A 25,493-nucleotide genomic window follows, 5' to 3' on the forward strand; every position below is an offset into this window, starting at 1 on the left:
CAATCATAAACACATTTAGAAGTGAATAGATTATTGTTCTGCATGGCCAGGAAATTTAATGCACGGAACTGATCTTCTTATTGTTAAGAGATAATTGCATGACACTGAACCAAACCAGCAACCAGAAGAAATACAACAAGAATAAAATACATAGATTACGCCGTGCAGGTGAAACAACATAATTGCACATAAGAACAGAAATATAACGGAATGTAAAAGAAACAAAAACAGGTTACACATGAGGCAACAACCAGACAATCATCAAATAGCGAAGAGAGCACGGGCTAACACAGACTTTAATGGCGCTTGCATTCAGTGTCCGCCGAATTCTGTGTTGAATTTGTCAAGTGCGCTGGGAGTACCATGATCTGTATGGTAGTTGGCATCTTCGCAGGCAGTACACAATACAGATCACTCATATATGCTGAGCGCTGAGCATGTTTATCGAGGTCTGAGCCACTGTTATTTTGTGATGAATGATGGTATATACACATGGATATTACATCTATTTTTCCAATTGGTTTATGAGGAAATACATGTGTATGCACGGACGAACTCCAATTTGTAGCACTGTTTTAGTACAAATAAAGTGAAGTAATGAATCACCAGTTAACTGATAATACAATACAAGTAAAGGATCTGACAATTTCAGTCAATGTTTTTTTTCCAGAACAAAAAACTCGATTGAAAAGTAAGCACCATAGGCCTTTTAATAAAATATGGAAACATTGATTGATAAACTCAAAATAGATCAAATTATAGTGTTACCTTGGATCAGCTCTGGCCAAATATTATAACATCAACAACCCAACACATATGTGCTCCCCAAACCATATATCATTGGTTCCTGAAAATAGCCGACTATCTTCAGGACAGCATATAGAAGTAAATACAAGTGGATATATCAAAAAAATAAATAGTACTACCATTTTACTAAATGGTTCATGAGGCAGTACATATGTGCTATAAACTCCAACTTTTCTACCAAACAATAGTTACTCTTTAAGAAGGAAAATCGAAGTAATGATATTTTGTGTAATCTGTACCTGGCAAACTATCATGGCGACACATAATTCATATATTCACATACAATTTATCCAGTATTTGTCTCTACTTTCACATATTCAACCTAAACGCGCAAGAAGTTTCCAGCGATATACCTTTTTGACACATCTTTGAGCAATGTTGTTTGCATAGCTAGTACAGTTTATTTAACGGCAAGAAATCAGTCAAAATGAGAAAAGGTAGAATAGATTGGTTCCAATATACACAAATTGAAGTCAACTGCAGACCAAATAATCTTGGCCACTCATTTTCATATTTTGTAGCAACCTACTTGTTAGAGAACATGAGCTAATGGTGAGGGGAATTGGTTCGGTTTTCTCATGTGTTTTTCCCTTCGGTTCTCATCCACCCATCAAAAAGAGACTATGGGAATAGCAAAGATTTATTTGCTCCCCTCCTCTCTGTAGGTTCCACCCAAAGACTAAGGATAAGTGTATATATAGTTCTATGGATGAAGGGCCTAGGAGAACATCTGACATAGCTAGCTTGCAAGGGTAGTTTTGAGTAAGGTAAACTGTGCCAACCACTTTTGGCCAAAAATCACGAAACAAAGTTGTTGATTCATTTATTTGTATAAAATTGGTGATTTATTTTCTCGATCGCATAGGTGATTACTAAATTCTTGGCCTCAAAAAGGTTGCATGAGTTTCAGGTAATGCTAGTAGTACCACAAACTTATGCTTTATAAAGGAGAGGTATGCTAGCATGAAGACATACTTGTCCTTTGCCAATTTGTTTGTAATAACAAACTTTTAGTAAACCGTAATGCATCAAGCGATTCAGAACTGCCAAGACACAACAACCTAGCATGTGTCAGGTGCTACTGTGTTCCCAAGGTTCCTATCTTAGAATAGGTCGACAATAACAGGATCTGGCTAACAATTCGGGTGACCTCCGTCTCTATAAAATGATAATACAGTTTGTGTAAGGTAACATGGTGCGCAGAGATGAATAAGTAAGTGAAGACAAAGCTTCTTTAAATATTGATAACACTAGTAAATCACCTATTCTATGTGTATGACCAAGGTGTAGAGGACAGAGCAGGGATTTTCTTTCACTCTACCAGGGCAAACCACAATAATCATGTTGGATTCTATTTCTTATAATAACACCGCAGTCCAAACTTCAAGCTTGTTAGGTCATGGAAATAAAAGATGCCAACAAACCATCAAAGAGTTTTAAGAAATCTATTAATCTTAGATAAATGAGTTATCAACATAATGGGTATATGCTTGGGCTTTTTCGCATTCTCTGATCTAAAAATGAGTATCTCACCTCTTAATATAGAGCAACGCTGATCGAGAGGAACCAATATGGTGTGGCTGGCACAGCAACTGTCAGGTGCCTGCCTGCTAGCCTATCGGTGGGACTGCATACTCAAACTCAAATATCTACAACAAACAAAGCCCACTGTTACATCTAGCTGAACTACCCAAACTCAAGTAGCTACAATACCTGTATTCACAAATACAAAATAAATATCGATTTCTTAGTTGGACTGTGAGTATGTCAAAGTTAGTTATCAATAAAAGAAGAACAGAGATATAACTTATTGATATAGATTACAATAAAAGAACAGAGAGTTGCATCTTATACATACACATGGTTTTGGCAATTGGCATTGAACAATCTTTCAAAATGGCATCAATTTGTAGGAGTTGAATTGAGCAAAAGTGTTCCAACAATATTTTTAACTACATCTAGAACTACACGCCATTTTGAAGGTGAAAAAAAGGAAATCACTTGGCCATAAAAGTTCAGAGTTATACATGGCCACTTGGATGTATTAACACAGTAAATCAAACAAAAACCTCCCGTTACTGCGTCTGACCCATTTAGCATAAGCAACAATGAACTTCGAAGTGTGCAAGGAGATCGCCTTAGAGCACCAATATTAGGAGCCACTAAAAGGCTAGCAAAAAGTTCGATATCAATAATAAACATTGGTTGATCTGAAATTACTCAAAATGCAATTCAGTAAACATAACAGGAAACCTGGTCGGTACTGTACTGTTAATTCGTACTACTCCACTACCGGCAACTCTGATTTGCTAATATTCCTGCTAAACAAAAGTATAAAAAAATTGTGATATATCATATGTTATAATTACATTTCCTAGGTACTCTTGGATTAAAAAGTATATGTTATAATTAATCTCTAGTTTTTTCAATAAACCTACAATTGAAATTTCCCAACTGTTAATTTGAACACCTTCTTTTCAACATATAAATTGCTTTAAATCATGCTGAATAATGTTTTGCAAGTTGAACCTAAAATATTGTGAGAAGAAGACATAATGAAATTACATTTGGGAACGATTCATCCGAAGAACCTTACATTTGAACAAATCAATCATTTCAGCAGACCATGGCAATTGAAAGCTAAGCGGGGGTCTTAAGTAAAAACGGAGAAGTCCATAAACGTGCATAAACTGAAACCAGAACTCACAATTGGCAATGAAGACCTACCAAGCAATCCAGATAGGCCCGGATCTGTAGCAGAAGGAAGCATAGGTGCGCCAAAGAAGGGGAGGCGCCAATAACCACGCTTAGCAGCCACAACGACCAAAGGAGGAACCCTAGATGCAGCAGCACATGAACAACGTTTTAAGGAGAAATTAAAACCGTGGCAAGAAAATAGAGTGGACGAAGCACAATACCTGATGCAAATCAAGGAAAAGTATTGTTGGATCTGCTAGATGCAGCAGCAGATGCCGGAGATGCGGACCGAGGCAGCCAGCTCGATTGCTCCAACACACTGAGGCGCCTAAGGAGAAGGCGCCCCAACCCTGACAAACCGGCGGAGGCGGCTCCCAGCGCGAGGCACACCTTGGCCCTCGGCCAGCAGCGGCACGAACTCCCAGTCACAGGGTCGCATAGGATGGCGGCATCGGCGGCGATCCACAGCTCCTGGCGATGGCGGCTCTTGAGGCCTTCCCTTTTCCCGTGGGAATCCCCATAACACACACCCCTGCGCCAAGAAAACAAGAGCAGACCAAACTGCTCACGCGTGCACATGTCCTCGACCTCGCTGCTCAGAGGGTGAGGGCGCGATGGGGTGCGGGCAGTCCAAGGAGGACACTGAGGGCGCGGTGGCGTCGTGCCGGGAGCAGAAGAACCGGCTGTGGGCGACCGTCGAGGCGCGGCACGCGCTGTCGGCGCGGGCCGGAAGGCTGTGCTCAGGAATGTCGGCGCTGCGCTCCCAAACTAAGCCAGCGGCGAGACACACGACAGCGCACTGCGCCACTCCGCCTCGGCCACCGCCGTCGTGTCCTCCTCCGCCGGCGTCGGCGCCCAGATGGGCACGCTCGTGTTCCCGCCGCCCCCATCGCCGCCGGGTCCGACAGAGGACGTGCTCCGGTTCCCTCCTCTTGCTCCATTGAATCCATCTTGGCTCTCGCCACCAATGCAAGGACGCCGCAGCTTCTCCCACGCCCACAGATTGGTCGGCAGCTTGGTAGCCATGTGGGAATTGAGCAACACCGCGAGCAAGAAGAAAAGCAAAAGAAAGAAAAAGAAGAGGTATACTCTGCCACCGCTTTGACCGGTGGTAGGAAAGACAAACTTAAAAGCTACTCATCCCCGGGACGCCACGCGTAACTAATTAGCCAGCTGCCGCTTCTGGAGGCACACCACGATCAAGATGGATCCCACCAAAATTAAACAACAACTAAAGAACAAGAACGGTGCAGATGCACAGTGCTGCAAACCAGTACCTAGCAGCTATAGCTTTTTTTTTCGATAAAGGATGCTTTATTACTTTTGAGAAAGCAATTACATCCAGCCTCTGCATAACCAGGATGCACACAGCTGTTCAAAAAGTCTGTAACCAACAGTTATAAAGGAAAAACTAGGCGAAATACATGTCGGAACGATGAATCATAAAACGCCTATGGTGTGGGTGGTGCTGCAATCCGTAGACTATGCTGCCACCCATGTAGGGAAAAAGTATCCCTCGCCGTATCCTCCAACCGTGTACAGACCTCCGTAAATAGGTCTCGGTTCTCCATCCGCTGAAGAGGTAACCACAAACGGAGAATACCTGTACATCTGTAGATGACCTGCAACAAAGAATAATTTTTATCATTAAAAATCTTGTCATTCCTACTTAGCCAGAGTGCCCAGATAACTGCTAGCGCCCCCACCCTAAGAAGCAACTTAAACCTTGAATCGATACCGTGGAGCCAATTGCCAAAGACATTGGCTACACTAGTCGGGGGATACAGGGTAGAAGCAACTTGGATGACTGACCAAATAGATCTCGCAAAATGGCATTGGAAAAAAAGGTGTTTAATAGTTTCATCTTGATGACAAAAAACACACCTAGTACTTCCATGCCAATTCCGCTTGACAAGATTATCTTTGGTAAGAATAACTCCGCGACGAAGATACCATCCGAAATTTTTTATTTTTAGTGGTATTTTCATCTTCCAGATTTTCTTATTACTAAATAACCAAGATAACATACCAGCGAAACAAAAGAAAGGAGCTAGCACGGACCGGCCTAGACACATGGCGCATTGCATCAAACTCTACCTCCCACAAAATCTTCTGAGTGTACCCAAACTGCACACGAAGAAACACCACGAGAACCAAAGCATTTAAATCGTGTACGTGTCTGCTCACCATTAATTCAAAAATAATCCAAAATTATGAGAAAAATCGAAGTGGTTGAGGTTTAGTATAGTAGTTATGCAGTGCCAACAGGGTTTTGTACTCGACTATGTTGAGCTGGCACGACTCATTTGTTTTTCTTTTGAGTGGTCTGCGATTAAATAGCTCGATGTGTATCTAAACATTGTACCAGTGTAGACCAGTGTGTACGTCCTCGTCAACGCGAATGCCGAGATGACATTATTTTGTGTATTCTTACATTGTACTACCAGAAAACAACTATCACGTATCTCGGCGCGTCAACCAAAGCTACCTATGGCACATCCTCGAAAATTCCACCCTCCATTTTGTATCATCCATTTTTTAGATTTTTTTGTTTAGTTTTATATTTATTTAGCTTATTTGTGCAATTCTTATCTAGATATAGGTGATTTATGGGTTTTTTAATAAAGTTATAGTATTGTTTTTTTTTACCTTAGAAGGCATAAAACCCTTATTTTCATTTTTTTAAGTTTTAGGAGCCTTCTTGACTTCTATTAATTAGAGAAAAATATTGCAATTCTATTTCTCCTACAGGAAGCCAAAAATAGGCCCTACTGGTTTAAAAAGGATGCCCATAGCGCGCAGACCCTCACACAGCATGGGGGGCCATGTCTACCATCTTCGTCTCGCCAGAATAGAGTTGCCCTAAATTTCGTCGAATTTTCTAAGACCGCGATGAACCTAAAAAAAACCTTCGCCTGAGGCCTGACCTTGTTGTCTCAGTGTGGAAAGAAGGGGAAAATATGCATCATCGTCAATACCAACGTCTCCTTGATGTTGGATGGAGCATAACGTCACCATCTCCACCAACAACATTGATCGCGTCTTTGCAATCGACTTCATCCACGTCGCAAAATTTGTGTAAGATCAATATCCTCTAGATAACTTGTTTTTTTTCTTTGCATGCTTGGCAAAAACTATATTATTCTTTGTTGATGAAGTTATACTTTCACACTATGTTATTTTTCATGTCTCGTCCATTTTGAGTAGTTCTCTATGTTAGTGACGGCATATGATATATTAGCCCTTATTTTCATGGAGTACGATGTTAGTATATGGTATAGTTCCATGTTTTCGTTATGGTTCTATGATGTTATATAGGGAAGTTGACTATACTTTATATTTGTGTGTTCATATGGATGCACCTTAGGACAAAGAATGGATGAGCGGAGGACGGAGATGTTATAAAGCGTTTTCTAATTTTTGGAGTTGCAATAGAGTGCTAAGTCATGGACTCTAGAACGTACGACGATGGTTGTATATTTATGTCTTAATTACTCACTTGTTTTCTCGTGAATTATGGCATATGATCAATCAATAGGGGTAATTACTCATTGAAATGGGGTGCACCCATCTTAGTCTCCATTTTGTAAGAGCATGACTTGAAAATTCATTCATCGTGCTTTACATGGAAATATGTGTGCAACAAATAATCATACCGCCTTCGAGAACTTCTACGTCTTACAAGTACAATCTCAGACTCGTCCTCTTGCAACCTAGAGGACTGAGCAATTTTGACACCTTTCTATTATTATTGCATCCTTGTATTCTATTTGAAAACCTAAATGCAATCATTTCTTATAATTTTTTAACAACCTCAATTACTTCTTCACCTATCATCACTTACACATTCTGTTTCTCGTGGGTTCGACAGTTACTATTTACTGAAACATGTCAAAAGGGTAGAATGGATCACAAGTGTGGTAGATCCCCTAAGTGTAGAGTTGATCAACCAAATCACGTTACGGTGATTGACACAAAGATCTACTCCCTCCAGCCGGTTTTAATGACGTGAGTGCTAGCTATACCACCGAACACCACGTACATGCACCAACGCCAATTTAATCAGATCAGAGGGAGTAACATACTAGACCAATACCCACCATAAACGCCAAAAAAAAAATCTATTGTTTCTCCCGCCTTGTCAATAACCTACAACCGGAGACGACGAAGACCGATGGAATTAGCTGCGAGGATTAGAGGTGTGTGGAGGGTACCTTCTTTTATGGAGGCAAAGAGATACATATGGTCAAATTTTGTTCAATGCCATATTAAGTTTTTTTTTGGGTAAAAATCTTGTCTTGGTAAAACCTAATGCCTACTACAACATAGTGAAACAGAAGGAATAGTTTGTTGAATTTCATCATTGTTCTTTTATGTTTAGAAGAAAATACATTTCTATGCCTAATAATAAAGGAGCTAAGGTTTCTGCCAAAATTTTCGTCCAGCTTTTATTTGGACCGTTTTGCCCTCCCACCAAATCGCATAATACTGCACATGCCATCGAAAAGTGAAAAACCGGTTCAGTTTTTTTCTTCCGTTGCGAGCACGCCCACCCCTGCAGCGATTCCCTGCGGATTCCTCTGCGCGTCCCTGCTCACCGGTGCCAGCTCTGCCCCGCCCCCATCCCTCCCTCCTTAGCTTCTCCAGAATCCCGCATCGACGGCGCATGGTGCTGGCTTCACCCTGTCCCCATCCCTATCTCCTCAGCTTCTCCTCAATCTCACATCGGCGGCGCCCTCGCGAAAGGTGATCTAGGCGGCAGGAGAGCGCCAATCACGTCGCCCGCGAGCTGGGAAGCTCGGTTTGCTCGGGGATGTGGTCCAGGCGGCAGGGGAGCGCAAGCCGCGCCGCCCGCGAGCTGGGACAGCTTAGCCTGCTCGGGTGAGGTGACGTTCCGTGAGTCTGCCGTTTCATTCAGGTCAACGTCCTTGACTCGGCTGTTTCAGGTGGGACCAGGCGGAGACGCATTTCAAAAGAGGACCGGCTGTTTCAGGTGGGACCAGGCGGAGACGCATTTGAAAAGAGGACCGTTGCTGGCCGTTTCACGTGGGACCCACAAGGCAACCGTTGGAGCTCAACCCCATTTAAAATCCCTGATCGCGCGGCGGAGCTCGCAGCGGTGAGAAGAAATCGACGGGGTTGGAGACGGCCCCTCGCAGAGGTGCGGCGCGGGCGACTGAGAGGGCCTTGTTGACGGGGAGCGCCGCCGACGGCGGGAGCTGCGGAGGGCGCAACCGTCTGCCAGAAGCACCTCACGGTTCAGATACCGCGCCACCTCTATCCATGTCTTCTTCTAGCTCCCGTGCCACCTCTCGGTTCGAGCTTCCGGTGCGCATGGAGATGCCGATCCTCCTCTGTCCGCGGTGCCGGGCGCCCGTTGATCGGAGGATTTCGCGCACACCGAAGAACACCAATCGTCCGCTACGTGTGCAGCAGCGAGAAAGGGGTAAGAATAGTGGAAATTTCAGTATTTTGTGCATAGTTTGTGCTCAATGTGGTTGATCTCTTTCGTGTGCTTGCAGATAAAATGCTTCTTCGTTTGGGTCGATGTTTTGCTCCAGACGCTGATGAATCAGCTGCTAGATGAGCACGAAAAATGGTTGCCCATCTTGCCACAGACGACACGGGTCGCCGCGATAGCTAGTGCAGAAGAGACGCAGGGCGGAGCACGCATTGACAGAGAGGTAGCTTTTGAGCTAAGGTGGATGAACCAGAAGATTAGAGAGCTCGAAGATCAATCAAAAATTTGGAATTACATTTGTGCATTTATAGGTGGTATTGTCATCGCACTAGGTTTAATGTTGACATTGTATGGAAAGGCATGAATTTGTGATGAATTTGTAAGCTTCAAATTGTATGAACTTGTAAGCTTGAAATAAATAAATCTGATCAAAATTCGATAGTGGTAAAGATTTGGCTTTGGGCAGATGAGAAGGGTGTTTAAAAAAACGGTGAAAAATGAACAAACAAAAAGGGGTGCGGCTAGGACTCGAACCCAAGACCGCTTTGTTTGGTAGCGTGAAGGATTGCTCTGGTAACCAGTGGGTGGACGGACAGATATTGAAAAGCAAAAGGAAGAAATCTAGCTATAGTTAGTTCTAGTTCGTGACTTGGTTTATGGTGTAAGGACGCATATGTTTGTTCTTTGTGTTTATGCACGCTGCTTAACCAAAAAAAGGGTGCGTCTTTGTTATTTCAAGCATTACGTGTTTGTGGTTTAGGTTGGAAAAATAATCAAACAAAAAAAGGTGCATCTTTCTATTTTTGCGAGAGAAAAAGTGTGCATTTATCTGATTTCAAGCATTGCGTGTTTGTGATTTTTTGTTTCATACTTATATAGGTACCCTACTTATATTACATCAAAGTTCATACTTGGATCCATGTTTGTGATTTCATAATTTATACACCCTTGATATATTACATCGAAATCATAGAAAACTAAGATATATACGATGCAAATATTGGTAGCCAGATCATCACGCAAAATAATTTAGATAAATTCGATACATAAGATGCTTAGTTCCACCATTACACGGAAATAACTTAGATAGATAGATGGGTACCCTAGATAGATAGATAGATGGGTACCCTAGATAGATAAGTTCAGTGACACACGACTTGACACGACTCGACACGGAACCACATAGAAAATAAAAACGTAAAGCTAAAAAAATGTGACGAGCTTGACGAGAACACATCTTGGCCGCACCACCTGCCGCAGCACCTGCGCCGCACCACCGTCTTCACCAGCGTCTTCACTTGTAGTACGGGAGACAGCACATAGGTTTCCCGGAGAAGAAGATGGCGTCGCAATCGGTGAAGACGTTGTAGGTGGTGAAGAAGATTGACTCGCAGCCGCACCAGAAGACCTCACCGAGGAGGGCGTACGCGTCAAATCGGTTGGCGAAGGTGATCGTGAGCAGCTTGAGGGCGACGCCTTCACGAGACTCATTGACGTAGTACATGACGGGCGAGCCCGGTGGGAGGTGGGAGAAGCCCTCGTCGAGGAACTCTCGAGTGAGCTCGATCTCGGTCCTCCACCTCGACTTTGCCCACACACGGAGCGTGTTGTCGACGAGGACGTCCGCCGGATAGAGTAGCTCCGGCCTGGTGTGCGGACGGAGGAAGGTCGGTCCCGTGTACTGCATCTTCGGAAAGGCAGAGAGGCTCGCTTGAGTGCGTGGTGCTTTGGAGATGGAGAGGAAGAGAGGCTCGCTCGGTTGGTGTGTGGGAGAGGAAGAGAGGCCCCTTATAAAGAGGTTGGCTCATAATTCGGGTTCCTAATGATGAATTAACGCGTGTCTAGCCGTCTTCCAAAAATAATTATTGGTTTTGACGCGATCGACGATGGGACAGCTTGAGACGATGGCAAAACTGATGCGGCTGCATCGCTGTGAGAGCTGAGACGATGGTAACGCTGAGACGCTGCGTCGATGCATTAAAAGGCGTCGGCGAGTGCGTGGAAAGAGTTGTTGGCGTGGCGCTTGCATGGGGCCCAGCCAATTCTCATTTCCATATCTCCAAGCACATTTCAAAGACGTATGGAGCTCATCCTAAAAAAAAGACGTATGGAGCTAGCTTCTTGTCTTTTTCTCGCCACAACAGAGCAGTCGTACATACTATATGTATGTACATATTTGTGCTTTCTCATTTTTTGTCTCAGGTATTTTTTCAAGGATAGACGTATTTGTTTCATAGAAGAAGGGCTAGAAGGCCAAAGTACAACACATTTCTGGCACATCCGCCAGAAAGCGCACCCCACGCTACCCCATCGAGATATTTTTAATGAATATAAAAAAGCCACAAAATTAGAAACTATTTTTAAATTTGAAACTATTAGTACCCTCTATTCCTCTCAGGTATTTTCAAATTTGAAACTATTTTTAATGAATATAGAAAAGCCACAAAATTGAATTTTTTCCTTTAGTTTCATCGAAAGGAATAGAGGGGCCACGTGAGAGGCGTGACATGCATGATCCAGTGAAGTGTGGAGCGACAAACCCTCAAGGTTAGATTTTTTTTTTGAGGGTTTAAAACGGCTTTATTCATCGAAAGAAATAGTATGAGGTACATGATCAGGGGGATTCAAAAGCCACAGACGGCGCCCCACAACATCAGAAACAGCATTGCGAGCAAGCATGTGCGCCTCTGTATTATTCTTTCTACCTTCGTGACAAATTTGTACCTGATCGAAAGCCGCTTTCCTTGCCTTGATCTCCTTTATAATTATACCGTACTTTCCCATAGATGAAGCCATCACACTCTGCACCACTTCTAGACAGTCTGAAGCTAGATAAATACGCTGCAGTTGTAGATCTTGAGCCAGTGACAAACCTTCAGCACACGCCATCGCCTCCAGGATCGCAGGGTCAAAAACCCCGTCAATCACCCTAGTTGAAGCACCAACAAAAACACCCTGCTCGCTTCTACACAAAGCACTCACTGATCCCCTTGTTCCAGTACGCAAGACAGCAGCATCAACATTAATCTTCATAAAGGATGGAGGTGGTCGTATCATTTTGGTTGATGAAGTGCTTCTACTTGCCTCCACCTTACTTTCCACCTTTGCTGGTATCAGCTGAAGATCTTTGAGATAAGATTGAATGAAACCAAAGGTAGTCATAGGACTTTGAAACAATTCTTCATGGAGAGCCTTTCTTCTAGCTGTCCAGATCGCCCACAGGCTCACAACAACAGTGGTGAAATCCTCATGACTCATGGATTCATTCAACATGAAGAGCCATTGCTTTGCATCAGGTATTTCGTTTACTGAGATATGCTCCACAAGACCCTCATCCATGAGTGCCCATACACTTCTAGCCAAAGTGCAACTCAATAAGGAATGACGCCAAGAATCAGTGGTCGCATGACAGAGCTGACAACCAACTGTGGTGGACATGTTGCGCTTATGTAGAACATCAGCCGTTGGAATAGAGTGGCGTGCCAACCTCCATAGGAAAACTTTAATTTTTGATGGCACTTTCAACTGCCACAGTTTAGTCCATGCCCCTTCTTCTTCCTGAATATTGGAGATACCCGCTTGATGATCCAACCACATCTCTCTCCTCCTTTTTATCGAGTTGATCATACGATAGGCCGATCTAACAGTGAAACTCCCACTCTTCTCAAAAAACCATGCCCATTCATCATCAAAAGGTATCGAACTCAAAGGAATCGCCTGAATATACTGAATATCCATCGGCAGGAAATGGGCTTGTAACTTTGCTTGATCCCACGAAGCCGAGGTATGATCAATGAGCTCCGAAACTTTTATAGGAGAGTTTGTCTTTCTTACGGAGTAAGGTCTGAGCCATTCCTCACGTGGTATCCAATTATGCTCCCAGATTTTTGTCAGTTGTCCATCACCAATACGCCGGATCAGGCCTTGACGTAGGATACCAACGCCCTCATGCACAACCCTCCAAACCTGCGATGGGGAGCCTCCAAGAGAAGCTGACAGAAGATCACCTTCAGGAAAGTAGATCGCTTTTAGAACCTTTGCACTGAGACTCTCTGGTGTAGTCAGAATTCTCCACGCTTGACGAGCAAGGAGCGAAAGATTAAACAGTTCTATATCCTTAAAACCCATACCTCCACAATTTTTTGGTTGTGTCATAACGTCCCATGAAACCCATGCAGATTTTCGGGCCCCATCTTTGCTTCCCCACCAAAACTTTCTGATGATAGCATTGATGTGTTCACATAGGCCTCTGGGCAATTTGAAACAAGACATCGAAAAGGTTGGGATTGATTGAACGACAGACTTAATAAGTACCTCCTTCCCTCCGACCGATAGGCATTGCTCGATCCATCCCTGTACTTTCTTCCAAATGCGGTCTTTCAAGTATTTAAAAGCCCCACTTCTTGATCGCCCAACATCTGAAGGCATACCCAAGTATCTCTCATTTAGAGATTCATTCATGACCTCAAGAATAACCTTGCAGTTTTCTCTCACCGCATTAGGACAACCTTTGCTGAAAAAAATGGAAGATTTGTCCCTGTTTATACGCTGCCCCGAAGCTTGGCAGTAAGCTTCTAAGATTGATGCCACGTCGTTAGCACCTTCTGAACTTGCTTTAAAGAAAAGGAGACTATCGTCCGCGAATAACAGATGATTTATAGATGGCGCCGAATTCGCCACCTTGAGTCCCTCTAGTCGGCCTGTGCTACCTCTGTGTTGAAGCAAACACGACAGTCCCTCTGCAGCAAGCAAGAACAGATAAGGAGACAGCGGGTCTCCTTGACGAATACCTCTTGAGGGTTGAAAAAATTCGGTCTTCTCTCCATTAAATAAGACTGAAAAAGAGACTGACCGAACTCCCCTCATAACTGAATCTATCCAATTTTGCCGGAAGCCTAAACGTTTCATAATGGATTCCAAATAAACCCACTCCACCCTATCATAGGCTTTCATCATGTCCAACTTTAGAGCTCCAAAAGCTCTATTCCTGACTTTCTTCTTCTTCATGAAATGCAAGCATTCATATGCTGTTATTATATTATCTGTTATCAGACGACTAGGGACAAACGCGGACTGCTCATCGGATATAATCTCTGGAAGTACTAGCTTCAAACGATTTGCCTGTACTTTTGATGCAATTTTAAACAAAACATTGCATAGGCTAATTGGCCTAAATTGGGACAATTGACTTGGGCTTGCTACTTTCGGAATGAGTACTAGCAAAGTGGAATTAATACTTGCTGAATCATCCTCTCCTATTAAAATGCGCATTACAACCCTCGTAATTTCCTCTCCACATAAAGCCCAGTGTCGCTGAAAGAAATGTGCTGGAAAACCGTCTGGCCCAGGAGCCTTGGATGGAAACATTTGAAACAAGGCCGTTTTGACTTCCAGTTCAGTATATGGGAGTCCTAACATCTCATTCATTTCCTCTGTGACTTTGGTCGGTACACAGTCAAGAACCTCCTGCATATTAGACACCCCTTCCGATGAATACAAATTTTGATAGAAAACTTTGGCCATGTGCTTCATCTCCTCCCGATCTTCAGTTAATGATCCATCACTGCGAGTCAACTGTGATATAAAATTCCTTCTCCTTCTACCATTCGATCGGTTGTGAAAAAAATTTGTATTCTTATCCCCTTCAGAAAGCCACTCAATTCTTGACCGTTGTTTCCACATGATCTCTTCCCGATGGTTTAACTCCACTAACCGATCTTGTATTTTAATCTCATCTCTAGATGGACCAACTCTAGTAGGAACAGACCTCAATTCCTCCAGCTTTATTTTCAAAGTACGCAGCTCAAGTCTAACACTGCCAAACGTGTCTCTGTTCCAACTATTCAGGGTTGACGTCAGATTTTCTAGTTTTGATTGGACATCTGCCAAGCAAGTGCTCTCTCCCGCATTCTTCCAGGCTTGTTCCACCGCTGAATAAAATTCTGCATGTGTCTCCCACATCAGTTCGTACCGAAACTGTTTGTTTTGCCTAGGTACTATATCAGTCCTCTCGGGCGACAACAAGATGGGGCTATGGTCTGAGCAAGCTGCTGTAAGATGTCGAAGGTTAGATGAGGACGAGAAACCACATCAACGCGCAGAGTCCGCAGCCACCACTAGCCCGTCTCGCGAGTTGTCACCTCGATGAGCAGGGAGTCCACGCGCGCTTCCAGCCCATCTTCAAGTCATTGTGTCGGCAAACAAAGGTCCGGGATCTTTGATATCCTGCGAGCGATGCCATCGCTTCTCCCAAGTCGTCGCATCGGCAGCAGGGGCTCCATCGTCGCCCCTAGCCCGCGAGCTTCGCAAGCCCGTCTCATGAGCCGTTGCATGGGCGAGCAAGGACTCCGCCACCTAGACGAATCTCTGGTTGGAAGGCTAGCTCCGAGGAGGGAGAGCGGCGGAGCAGCCTTCATCAGTAGCAAACACGGGCATACCAAGGTAGTAAAACAAGTCACAAAAACCCACTATCCTCGTACACAATTGGAGATGGCAGACGGAACAACCTCGAGCCACCAAAAAATAGGGAACTTGGAGCTCTTTAGAGATAAGTAGGGTTTGAGGTTGGTGAGTCGACAATTTATTTCTTGCTTTCTCATTTTCCATCTCAAGTATTTTCAGATTGAAAACTATTTTTAATAAATAGAAAAGTCACAAAACTGAATTTTTTTCTTTAATTTCACAGAAATGGATAGACGGGGCACGTGCGGGCGGCTATGTGCATGCTACAATGAAGTGTGGAGTGACAAACCTCAAGAGTTAGATGAGGATAGATACGGTTTGAGGTCGGTGAGTCGAATTTTTTTTCTAGGTGTTATGATTATGTTCACTAATACAATATAATAGACATGTAAATTAAAATCTCTATGCTATTTGGTTTTGATCGATGCACATATATAGACATATCAATTGTACGAGTTAGTTAAACAGAAAATAATTCAACCCGTAGCAACGCACGGGCATTTGTGCTAGTTTTTGATAAAGGGAATATATTAATATCAAAAGATACCAATTACATTCAGCCTCTGCAACAACGCACCACCCTAATGACATTACGGATGCACACGGCCAAAAAATAGAAAAGAAAACTAAGAAACAAAAGTCCCGCTACAGTATCTCGAGCCTAACAATAGCAATACATTCACCACCAAGACAACACCTGAAATACAGACTCTCCAAAAACGACACCTTCAAGAAAGGCAACAATGCTCTAACACCGTCGTCGTTCGATCAAAGATCTTAGGTTTTCACCCTGAAGATAGTCCTCTCTCTCAAAATAATGCCTCCAACAAGATCATAGAAGAAAACACATAAGTGATAAGTTTCAGATGTTCAATTGCTTTTGCCTGATCGACTCACCGTACCATTTTCTAAATCACGTCGTACATTTGATTACAGATTACTCACTGCTCACGCGTGTGTGGCCACAAATAACACGCGTCCATGACCACGAACTAAACGCGTGCTCAGCTCAACGTAGTCCGCACTCAGCAGTTCCTCACCTAGAGCCCAACCGCACATCCACGTGTCACCGACGACCCCAAACTCCGACGCCGGCCGGCCAGCAGCCAGCCGCCGACCACACCCACACCTCAACACGAAACAAGTAAGACCGCCGTCCACGAGCGCGACGACCTATATCGCCACCCTAGCTGCCCTCTCGTCGCCGGCGACGGCGAGCGAACCGTCCGACACGTGCAGCACGCGTCCACGCGATGAGCCGTTTGCCCTCGGACTCGGAGCCATGAAGGCCTCGCTGAAGCTTCGTGACGAAGCCGGGCCGCTGCTCCGCGCGAAGCTCCCCGTTGCGCTCTTCTCCGTGCCCGCCGTCGCATCGCTCACCGCCGGCGACCCAGCCGACCTCCGCCTCTCCCTCGCCACCGCCGCCGCGGCGCTCCCGTCGCTCCGCCTCTCCTACGCGCCGAACCGCCCCGCGGGATCGTCCCCGTTCTCCCTGTCCCTCGTCCTCGGCTCCGGCCCCGGAGGCTGCCCCTCCTCCGGGCCGGCCGGCGCCTCCGCCATCACCATGGCAGTCGAGGTCAGCGCCGCGGGCGCCGTCTCCTTCTCGCTCGCGCTCAAGCCCTCGCTCGGCGACTTCACCGTGCGCAAGCGGTTCGAGTCAGCCGGCGGATCAGGCGGGACTTCGCCGTCGGAGGTGACGATGAGGAGCGTCGTGCCGGTGCGCGGCGGCGCAGGGGCGGTGAGGATCCGGTGGGGCGTGAGGATACCCGCCGAGATAACCGCCACCGGGGAGGCCGGCGCGGCTGGAGTGATTCTGCGGAGGCTGCCGTTCTTGGTTCTTGGCAAGGTGACGGTGGAGACGCGGTCAGGGAAGCCAGCGCCCGCGCCGGAGGTTGCGGTGCAAGAGGAGGCGGCGGTGCAGAAGGCGAGGACGGAGAACGAGAAGCTGAGAAAGGAGGTGGAGAAACTCAGGGCGACAGCAGAGGAGGGCAGGAAGAAGGAGACATCAGTGTTGGCCGGTGCCCGCCGGGACAACGGCGGAAGGTCGCCGGAGATGGTAGGAAACTAGGAAATGAAATGGCGCTGATGTAATGCTGTCGGCCTGTCGGGGTTAGATTTTTTTCTTTATTTTTAATCTGCGTAGAGCAATACGTGCGAATGTGCTACTACTTGTACATATGTAGGAATATTATGTGCATATGTACATAGAAATATTATGTACATAGAACATGGGAAGAAATGTTTTTAAAATCTAAGCAAATCGTATATGGTGGCGGCAAGTTTTGGGTTTTGCTAAACATCGGATCAATGCGACTACGGATTCGCGACTAGTATCCCGCCTGCTACCCGTGTAGAAGAGTTATTGGAGATTGCACAACATCAATAGGGCCGGCTGCTCATATATATAGGCGGACACATGTACAATTACAGGTACAACTCTGAGAAAACACGAAGACCTATACCTATACAATATGTTACTCAACACACCACCACCCCCCCCCCCCCCACCCCCCCCCCACAATCGAAGGGTCGGCACCAACACATAGACTGGAGCGAAACTCAGGAAAAGTCGTGGATGGCAATCCCTTTGTCATGATATCGGCAAACTGCTGAGATGTCGGTACGTGAAGAACTCGAACGCGACCGGGGGCAACTTGCTCCCGAACAAAGTGGATGTCCAACTCGATGTGCTTGGTGCGCCGATGATGAACGGGGTTGGCGGAGAGGTAGACAGCCGACACGTTGTTGCAGAAGACCACCGTAGCCTTGTCAACGGGAAGAGAGAGCTCGGACAGAAGCTGTCGAAGCCATGTGCACTTAGCCACAGCGTTAGCCACGGCGCGGTACTCAGCCTCAGCACTGGAGCGAGACACGGTGGGCTGCCTCTTGGAGGACCAAGAGACGAGCGACGAGTCGAGGTAGACGCAGTAGCCGCTGGTGGAGCAACGCGTATCCGGGCATCCCACCCAGTCCGCGTCCGAGTAGGCGACGAGGTCGGTGGACGTCGTGGGTGAAGCATGCAACGACAAGCCGTAGCCCAGGGTACCACAGACGTAGCGCAGAATCCGCTTCACCGCGGCCCAATGAGCATCCCGAGGAGCATGCATGTGCAAGCACACCTGCTGTAGAGCGTACTGGAGCTCCGGTCACGTCAACGTCAAGTACTGGAGAGCACCGACGATGGAGCGGTAGAACGGCACGTCGGACGCCAGCGACCCATCACTGGCGGAGAGCTTGGGCTTCGTGTCGACAGGAGTAGGCGCAGGGTTGCAGTTAAGCATCACTGCACGCTCGAGAAGCTCGTGGGCGTACTTCCGATGATGAAGGAAGAACCCATCCGCACGCCGGACAACCTCGATGCCGAGGAAGTAGTGGAGTGGGCCAAGGTCCTTCAACGCGAACTCAGCGCGAAGACTGTCGGTGAGCTGTCAAAGAAGACGGGCGGTGGAGGCCGTCAGGATGATGTCGTCGACGCCCAGCAGCAGGTAAGCCATGTCGTTGCTGGTCCGGTAGACGAACAACGACGCATCGGAACGCGTGGAGCGTAAGCCAAGCTGATGCAGGAAGCCGACAATGCGCTGGTACCAGGCGCGGGGTGCCTGCTTCAGTCCATACAGGGACCGAGAGAGCAAGCACACGTCATCGGGGCGCTCAGTGTCGACGAAGCCGATGGGCTGCTGGCAGTACACCTGCTCCTGCAGATGGCCGTGAAGAAAGGCGTTGGAGACGTCCATCTGATGCACCGGCCACACGCGAGAAGCGGCAAGGTGCAACACCGTGCGGATCGTGCCCGGTTTGACAACCGGGGCGAACGTATCCGTGAAGTCGACTCCAGCGTGTTGCCGAAAACCGCGCACAACCCAGCGCGCCTTGTAGCGCTCGAGAGTACCGTCGGAGCCGAGCTTGTGCTTGAAGACCCATTTTCCGGTGATGACGTTGCTGCGAGGGGGCCGGGGAACCAGCTCCCAGGTCCGGTTGCGCTGCAGCGCATCGTACTCCTCCTGCATGGCAGCACGCCAATGTGGGTCGCGCAAGGCAGCGCGAGCCGAGGTGGGCACCGGCGAAGGAGCGGAGGAAGACGCAGCAGCGGTCGCCGGGCCGGTAGCGGAGCCGGTTGGACCGGGCGGCGTGTCGGGCGTTCCGGCCGAGGGGCCGGTCTGACCGGGCGGCGTGCCGGCGGCTGGCTGGGTGGTCCGGCCGGGAAGCCGGTTTGGCCGGGCGGCCGACCGGGCGAGGGTGCGGGTGCCCCAGTATACCACCCCGGTTGGCACCGGTCATAGAGCCGGTGTGGACCGGGCCGGCCGGTCGCCTGGCCAGTGAGACCGGGCTCTGGGCCGAATCGGCTACTCGGAGGAGCTCCACCGTCGTGTGGCAGGACGCTGTTGCCGCTGGCCCAGAAGGCAGACGCGGCGGACGGGATCGCCGTGCAGACGTACTGGTCGGCGGGGTAGCGTGTAGAAGGCCGCCGCACGCCCGCACGTGCGTGGGTGAGCATGGGACCAGGGACCGCAGCGATGGGCGGCGAGGCGGGTGACGAGGCGGCCGATGACGAGGCGGCCGAAGGAGACGCCGCGGGCGACGGGGGCGCCTCAGGCGTCGCGGGCGAAGGGGCACCGCGGGCGACGGAGACGCCGAGGGACCAGGCGGGACCGGCGCAGAGGGCGCCGCCGCGGTCAGTCGTCGGCGCGCGGCTGCAGGAGGGCCAGCGGGCGCCGGGGGCGTCGTCGGAGGTGGCGCCAAGAGTCCCTGCTGAAACGGAAAAACCAACTCGTCAAAGTACACGTGCCGGGAGGTGAGGATACGGTGGGAGACTGAGTCGTAACAACGGTAGCCCTTGGTGTTGGCGGGGTAGCCGAGAAACACACAAGGGAGAGAGCGCGGCGCAAGCTTATGTGCGGCGGTGGCAGCAATGTTAGGATAACACCGGCGCACCGTAGAGGAGGTGATGCGGCGTGTATGACCAACGCACACAACACGGGCGGATGTTGACGAGGAGAGTCGCCGTGGCAAGAGCATCCGGCCAGAATCGAGGGAGCATGGATGCGTGGAACAGAAGGGTGCGGACGCAGTCGTTGAGGGTACGAAGCATCCGTTCGGCACGGCCGTTCTGTGAAGAAGTGTATGGACACGTGAGGCGGAAGACGACGCCGTGGGTGGCGAGAAGTGAGCGAATGGTGATGTTGTCGAACTCTTTGCCGTTGTCGGTTTGTAAGGCGTGGATGGAGCGACCGAACTGAGTGGAGACGAAGGCGAAGAAGGTGGTGAGGGTGGTGGCGGCATCTGATTTACGGTGAAGGGGAAAAGTCCATACAAAATGCGAGAAATCATCAAGAATCACAAGATAATAAGTATAACCAGAATTACTCGCAACCGGCGAGGTCCAAACATCACTATGAATAAGTTGAAACGGAAAAGACGCGACTGTGGAGGAGGAACTAAACGGAAGGCGAACATGTTTGCCTAGACGACATGCTTCACAAGAGTGGGCATCCGTTTTATTACAAGTAAAGGAGAAGCCTTGCATTATTTGACGCAGAGCGGCGGAGCTAGGATGGCCAAGACGGGCGTGCCAAAGGTCGACACCGGCGGAGAGGGCGAGTGGGCGGCCAGTGGTGGTGGAGGCCGCGCCAACATGGTAGAGATCGCCGGGGCTGTCACATCGGTGGAGGAGCATCCGGGTATGACCATCCTTGACAGAGAAACCAAAAGCATAAAATTCCACAGTCACAGGGTTATCACGACAGAAGGACTTAACGGAAACAAGATTTTTAATTAAGTCCGGGGAAACAAGAATGTTATGTAGAGAGAGAGGAGTGGAAGTGGAAGGAAAAGAGACGGAGCCAGTGTGAGTAATGCGAAGAGCATGACCGTTGCCAACGATGATGCGAGCGGAAGTGGAAGCGGGTGTAGAAAATGAGAGGTTACCGGGGTGCGCAACCATATGCGCGGAGGCGCCGGTGTCCATGAACCAGTCGCCACCGCCACCATACGCCCCAACGGAGGGGGCGCTCTGGAGGGCGGTCAGAAGCGCGGGATCCCATGGGGCCGAACCCGGGGGGCGGCGTAGGCCGGGGCGGGCTGGGGCGCCGCGTAGAACGCCTGGTGCGTGGCCGGTCGCGGCCCCATGATGCCCGGGTAGGGGGCGCGCGGCACAGGCATGGAGTAGGTGTGAATGACCCCGGTCCAAGGGTTGTGACCGGCGGTCCATGGCGGAGGCGCGGTGTACTGCGGGGGACGAGGCGCGGGGGCGGTGGCGTTGGCGCCACCATTGCCACCGCCGTTGCCGCCACCGCCACGGCGACAACGGCCGCGGCGACTACCGCCGAAGGAGCCTTCGGCCGGTCCAGGGCCCGGTCTGGCCGGCCTGGGCGCCGGCGTGGCCGGTCCACGGTCCGGTCGGGCCGGCCTGGTGACCGGACTGGCCGGTCCACGGCCCGGTCTGACCGGGCGGCTGACCGGCGGCGCGGAAGCCCGGCGGCGGACCCGTGGGACGAGGCGCAGGGGCGCGGGGCGTGGGAGTCTGGGTACCGCGAGAGAAGCAGGCGATGAAGGCGGTGTGGGCCGCCCGAGCCCGAAGGTGCTTGAGGTGGCGCTCCTCGAGGCGCAGGTAGGCCATGGCCTGCTCGAAGATGGGCGTGGTGAGGAGCGTGAGGTTGGAGGCGGCGTTGCTGAGATCCTCGCCGAGACCCGCCGACAGGGTGGAGAGCATCATCTTATCATCGATCGGGAACTCCAAGTCACGGAGCTCGTCGGAGAGGCTCTTCAGCTTGAGGGCGTAGTCGTCAAGAGACAGGTCGTTCTAGTGGGTGCTGAAGAACTCCTGCTGGAGGAAGGTGACCCGCTGGATTTTGTTGTCGGTGAAGAGACCGGTGATCTTGGCCCAGACCGTGTGGGCAGAGTCGCTGTCACGGACGACGGTGCGGAACATGTCATTGGAGACGGTCTGGTAGAACCAGCGGATGATGGTGGCATCGATCGCGAGCCACTCGGGGTCGTGCGGCATGGCGAGGAGGTCGATGGTGCCGTTGACGTGATCGAGGAGATCATACTCGCGGAAGAGCAGCCCGAAGTAGTGTTATCACCAGATTTTGGACAAATCCAGAGGTGGGCCATAAGAGAGATGGGCTTAGAGGACTACATGTGGAAGATCTCTGAAGCGGCCTTGCACGGAGAATTTGGGCTAGTTTGCCCGTGTATCTTTAATTATAGTAGGTCATATCTTAGATCAAGGTTTAGAATTTGTATCGCGCACGGTGGGATATTCCCACGTTAGAAAGTCCGCTGGACTATAAATATGTATCTAGGGTTTATGGAATAAACAACAACACAACGTTCACCCCAAAAACAAACCAATCTCGGCGCATCGCCAACTCCTTCGTCTCGAGGGTTTCAATCAGGTAAGCGACATGCTGCCTAGATCGCATCTTGCGATCTAGGCAGCACAAGCCCCACGTTGTTCATGCGTTGCCCGTACTGAAGCGTCTTTGATGGCGGGCAACGTAGTTATCATAGATGTGTTAGGGTTAGCATAGCTCTTCGTATAAACATGCTTACGTAGTGCAACCCTCGCATGTCTAGCCGCCCTCACGCCTATCTCAGGCGTGGGGGCGGCACCCTGCTTGTTCATCATCTAGTAGATCTGATCCGTTACGATTGCTCCTTGCTCCGCAAGGATTAGTTTAATATCTGCAATAGTTAGGCCTTACGAAGGGGGGGAGGATCCAGCGGCACGTAGGGTGGCGTTCGCAAGTCCTAAACAGGATGTTCCGATGATCAACGTCACGTTGGTTGTGTGGCCTTGTTTAGGATCGGCTTACGAGCACCGTGCGTGGCCGCGAGGCCCAACCTGGAGTAGGATGATCCGATTATGCGGTGAAAACCCTAAATCGTCGTAGATCTCATTAGCTTTATCTTGATCAAGCAGGATCACCAGGTATTCGTGCACCCCGTACGGATCATGGGTGGATCGGCTCTTTGAGCCGATTCACAGGATAGCCTGAGAGCCGATCGAGGCTCTGATTTAATGTTTACGTGTATGCCATGCAGGAAACTAAGCGAGGCATCCCCATCACCTTCCCGACCAGGTATAGGTCAGGTGGCACGCCCTTGCACTTCGCATCGCCGCGTGTGACCAGAAGAGCATTGCGGGCCGTCGCTCGGAGGGGTCTCAGCCAGCCGCAGCTCTAGGCTCTTCCCGGCTCTACCGTGTTGACAGGCCGCTGCCCGCCGGTGGGTTTTGGCGATCAACACATTCTGGCACGCCCGGTGGGACAATCATCTACATCAACCACATCGCCATCTACATCTGAGATGGCGGCGGACGGCACGCCAGTCACCTACGAGGAGCTGCCTGCTGAGCTCAAGAAGAAACATGACGAGATCAAGGCCACCCTCGAAGCCGACCTCATCGGCTCTTTTCAGAGAACCCGTACCCATGGCATCAGATGGAAGGGGTTCTCACCACAAGGTGCACTCGATGGGATAGATCTCTGCCCCGTCGGAGGAACGCACCAGGGCCCTTCGGCAGGAGATCAACTACTTGGTGGCTCACTCGCTACACCGCCACTCTGAAAACTTGGTCAACGTGTTGGAGCGTCTCGCTCTGCGCGTGATCCAGGAGATCATGAGCCACCAGTACTCGCCGTCAGGACCAGCTCTCGGGACGCACCAAGGAGAGTTGCCACTCCAGTCCCGTCCACCGCTGCCATACGCGTTGGCAGCACCAGCTGAAGTGCCGGCTACACCGGCATTCGTCGTTTACAAGATCGGTGGTGACCCTAGTGACTACCAGTTCTTGGCTGAGGCGCCCAAGGAGATCCCTCAAGGATATGCATGCACGTATGTGCCAGATTGTGGCAACTGGCCACTCTCAAACCAGGCCACAACGTCAGGGACTCCGGCGCAAACAGGAGGAACGTCGGCAACAGAGCTCGAGAAGCAGACGTGGCTAACTAAGTACGCCACCCCGACGAAACTCCCGAGCCCAGCTCCTGCAGTTGGCTCAGAGCTGGAAAAGCAAACATGGCTGGCTAAGTACGCCACCCCGGCGAATCTTCAGAATACATCTCCTGCAGCCAGTACGGTGGATCAGATCAGTACCATACTGAGAGACCAGTTCGGCATTATGCCGAAAAGGAGGGCAATCGGCTATTCCAAGCCGTACCCCGACGAGTACGAGATGATCCCGCTGCCACCTAAATATCGGCTCCCTGACTTCTCCAAATTCAGTGGATCGGATGGCTCCAGCTCCATCGAGCACATCGGCCGATATTTGGCGCAACTAGGACCGGCTTCAGTGTCGGATCAGCTACGCGTGAGGCTCTTTTCACGGTCCCTCACAGGATCGGCTTTTGGATGGTATACCTCTTTGCCGGCAAACTCCATCCAGTCTTGGAAGCAATTGGAAGAACAGTTCCATACGCAATACCATTCAGAAGCTTCCGAGTCTAGCATTGCCGATCTAGCACAACTACGTCAGAAGCGCGGAGAAACGGTGACAGAGTACATCCAGCGCTTCAGGAATCTTAGGAACCGATGTTATTCGGTTCGTATAACTGAAAAGGAAGCGATCGGGCGCGGTAGCTGGCCTTGCAACACAGCTCAAGGACATGGCCTCCCAAGCAGATTATCCTCGCCGGCGCACATGGTTCGAAACTATCAGCATATGAACAGCGCCACCTGCACTGTACCAAGACAAGTTCAAGCGTGCAGTAGTCATGGTCGATACAGAGGAAGGTGAAGTGCCTGCGGGAGACCAAGAAATAGCGGTGGCTGAGTGGACTCGGGGAGGAACTCCCGTATCCTGCAAATGGGTAAAACCACCAGGGCCGCCCAGGGGATTTGATTTTGACGTGACCAAGACTGAACAAATCTTCGACCTCCTGCTTAAGGAGAAACAGTTGACGATTCCTGAAGGTCTCAAGGTCCCTACGGCGCAAGAGCTAAACGGAAAGCCGCATCGCAAATTCCACAACTCGCTTTCCCATGCCACCAACGACCGCAGGTGGTGTGGCGTCGGCACATCCAAGCGGCGATAGAGAAGGGGCGTTTAATTTTCAACCAATAC

General features: G+C 49.3%; 3 protein-coding genes across 3 annotated transcripts; 1 reads left to right on the plus strand and 2 right to left on the minus strand.

The window, feature by feature from the left end:
* Window positions 1-11,545: 11,545 nt before the first annotated feature.
* LOC139831647 (uncharacterized) lies at window positions 11,546-12,304 on the minus strand. Its single transcript, XM_071820962.1, has one exon. It carries the CDS (start codon window positions 12,302-12,304, stop codon window positions 11,546-11,548), a length of 759 nt encoding a protein of 252 aa, XP_071677063.1.
* A 4,129-nt stretch (window positions 12,305-16,433) lies between these two features.
* Window positions 16,434-17,618, plus strand: LOC127300518 (uncharacterized). The gene has a single exon (XM_051330647.2). The coding sequence runs from the start codon at window positions 16,710-16,712 to the stop codon at window positions 17,493-17,495; it is 786 nt and encodes a 261-aa protein (XP_051186607.1). The 5' UTR covers window positions 16,434-16,709; the 3' UTR covers window positions 17,496-17,618.
* A 136-nt stretch (window positions 17,619-17,754) lies between these two features.
* On the minus strand, window positions 17,755-18,534 carry LOC127303723 (uncharacterized mitochondrial protein AtMg00810-like). The gene is made up of 2 exons (XM_051334429.1): window positions 18,139-18,534; window positions 17,755-17,766 (listed from the first exon to the last, which is right to left on the minus strand). Exons 1-2 carry the CDS (start codon window positions 18,532-18,534, stop codon window positions 17,755-17,757), a joined length of 408 nt encoding a protein of 135 aa, XP_051190389.1.
* Between the last annotated feature and the right edge of the window lie 6,959 nt (window positions 18,535-25,493).

This window comes from Lolium perenne, chromosome 5 (assembly GCF_019359855.2).
Source record: "Lolium perenne isolate Kyuss_39 chromosome 5, Kyuss_2.0, whole genome shotgun sequence".
Classification (NCBI taxonomy): Eukaryota; Viridiplantae; Streptophyta; class Magnoliopsida; order Poales; family Poaceae; genus Lolium; species Lolium perenne.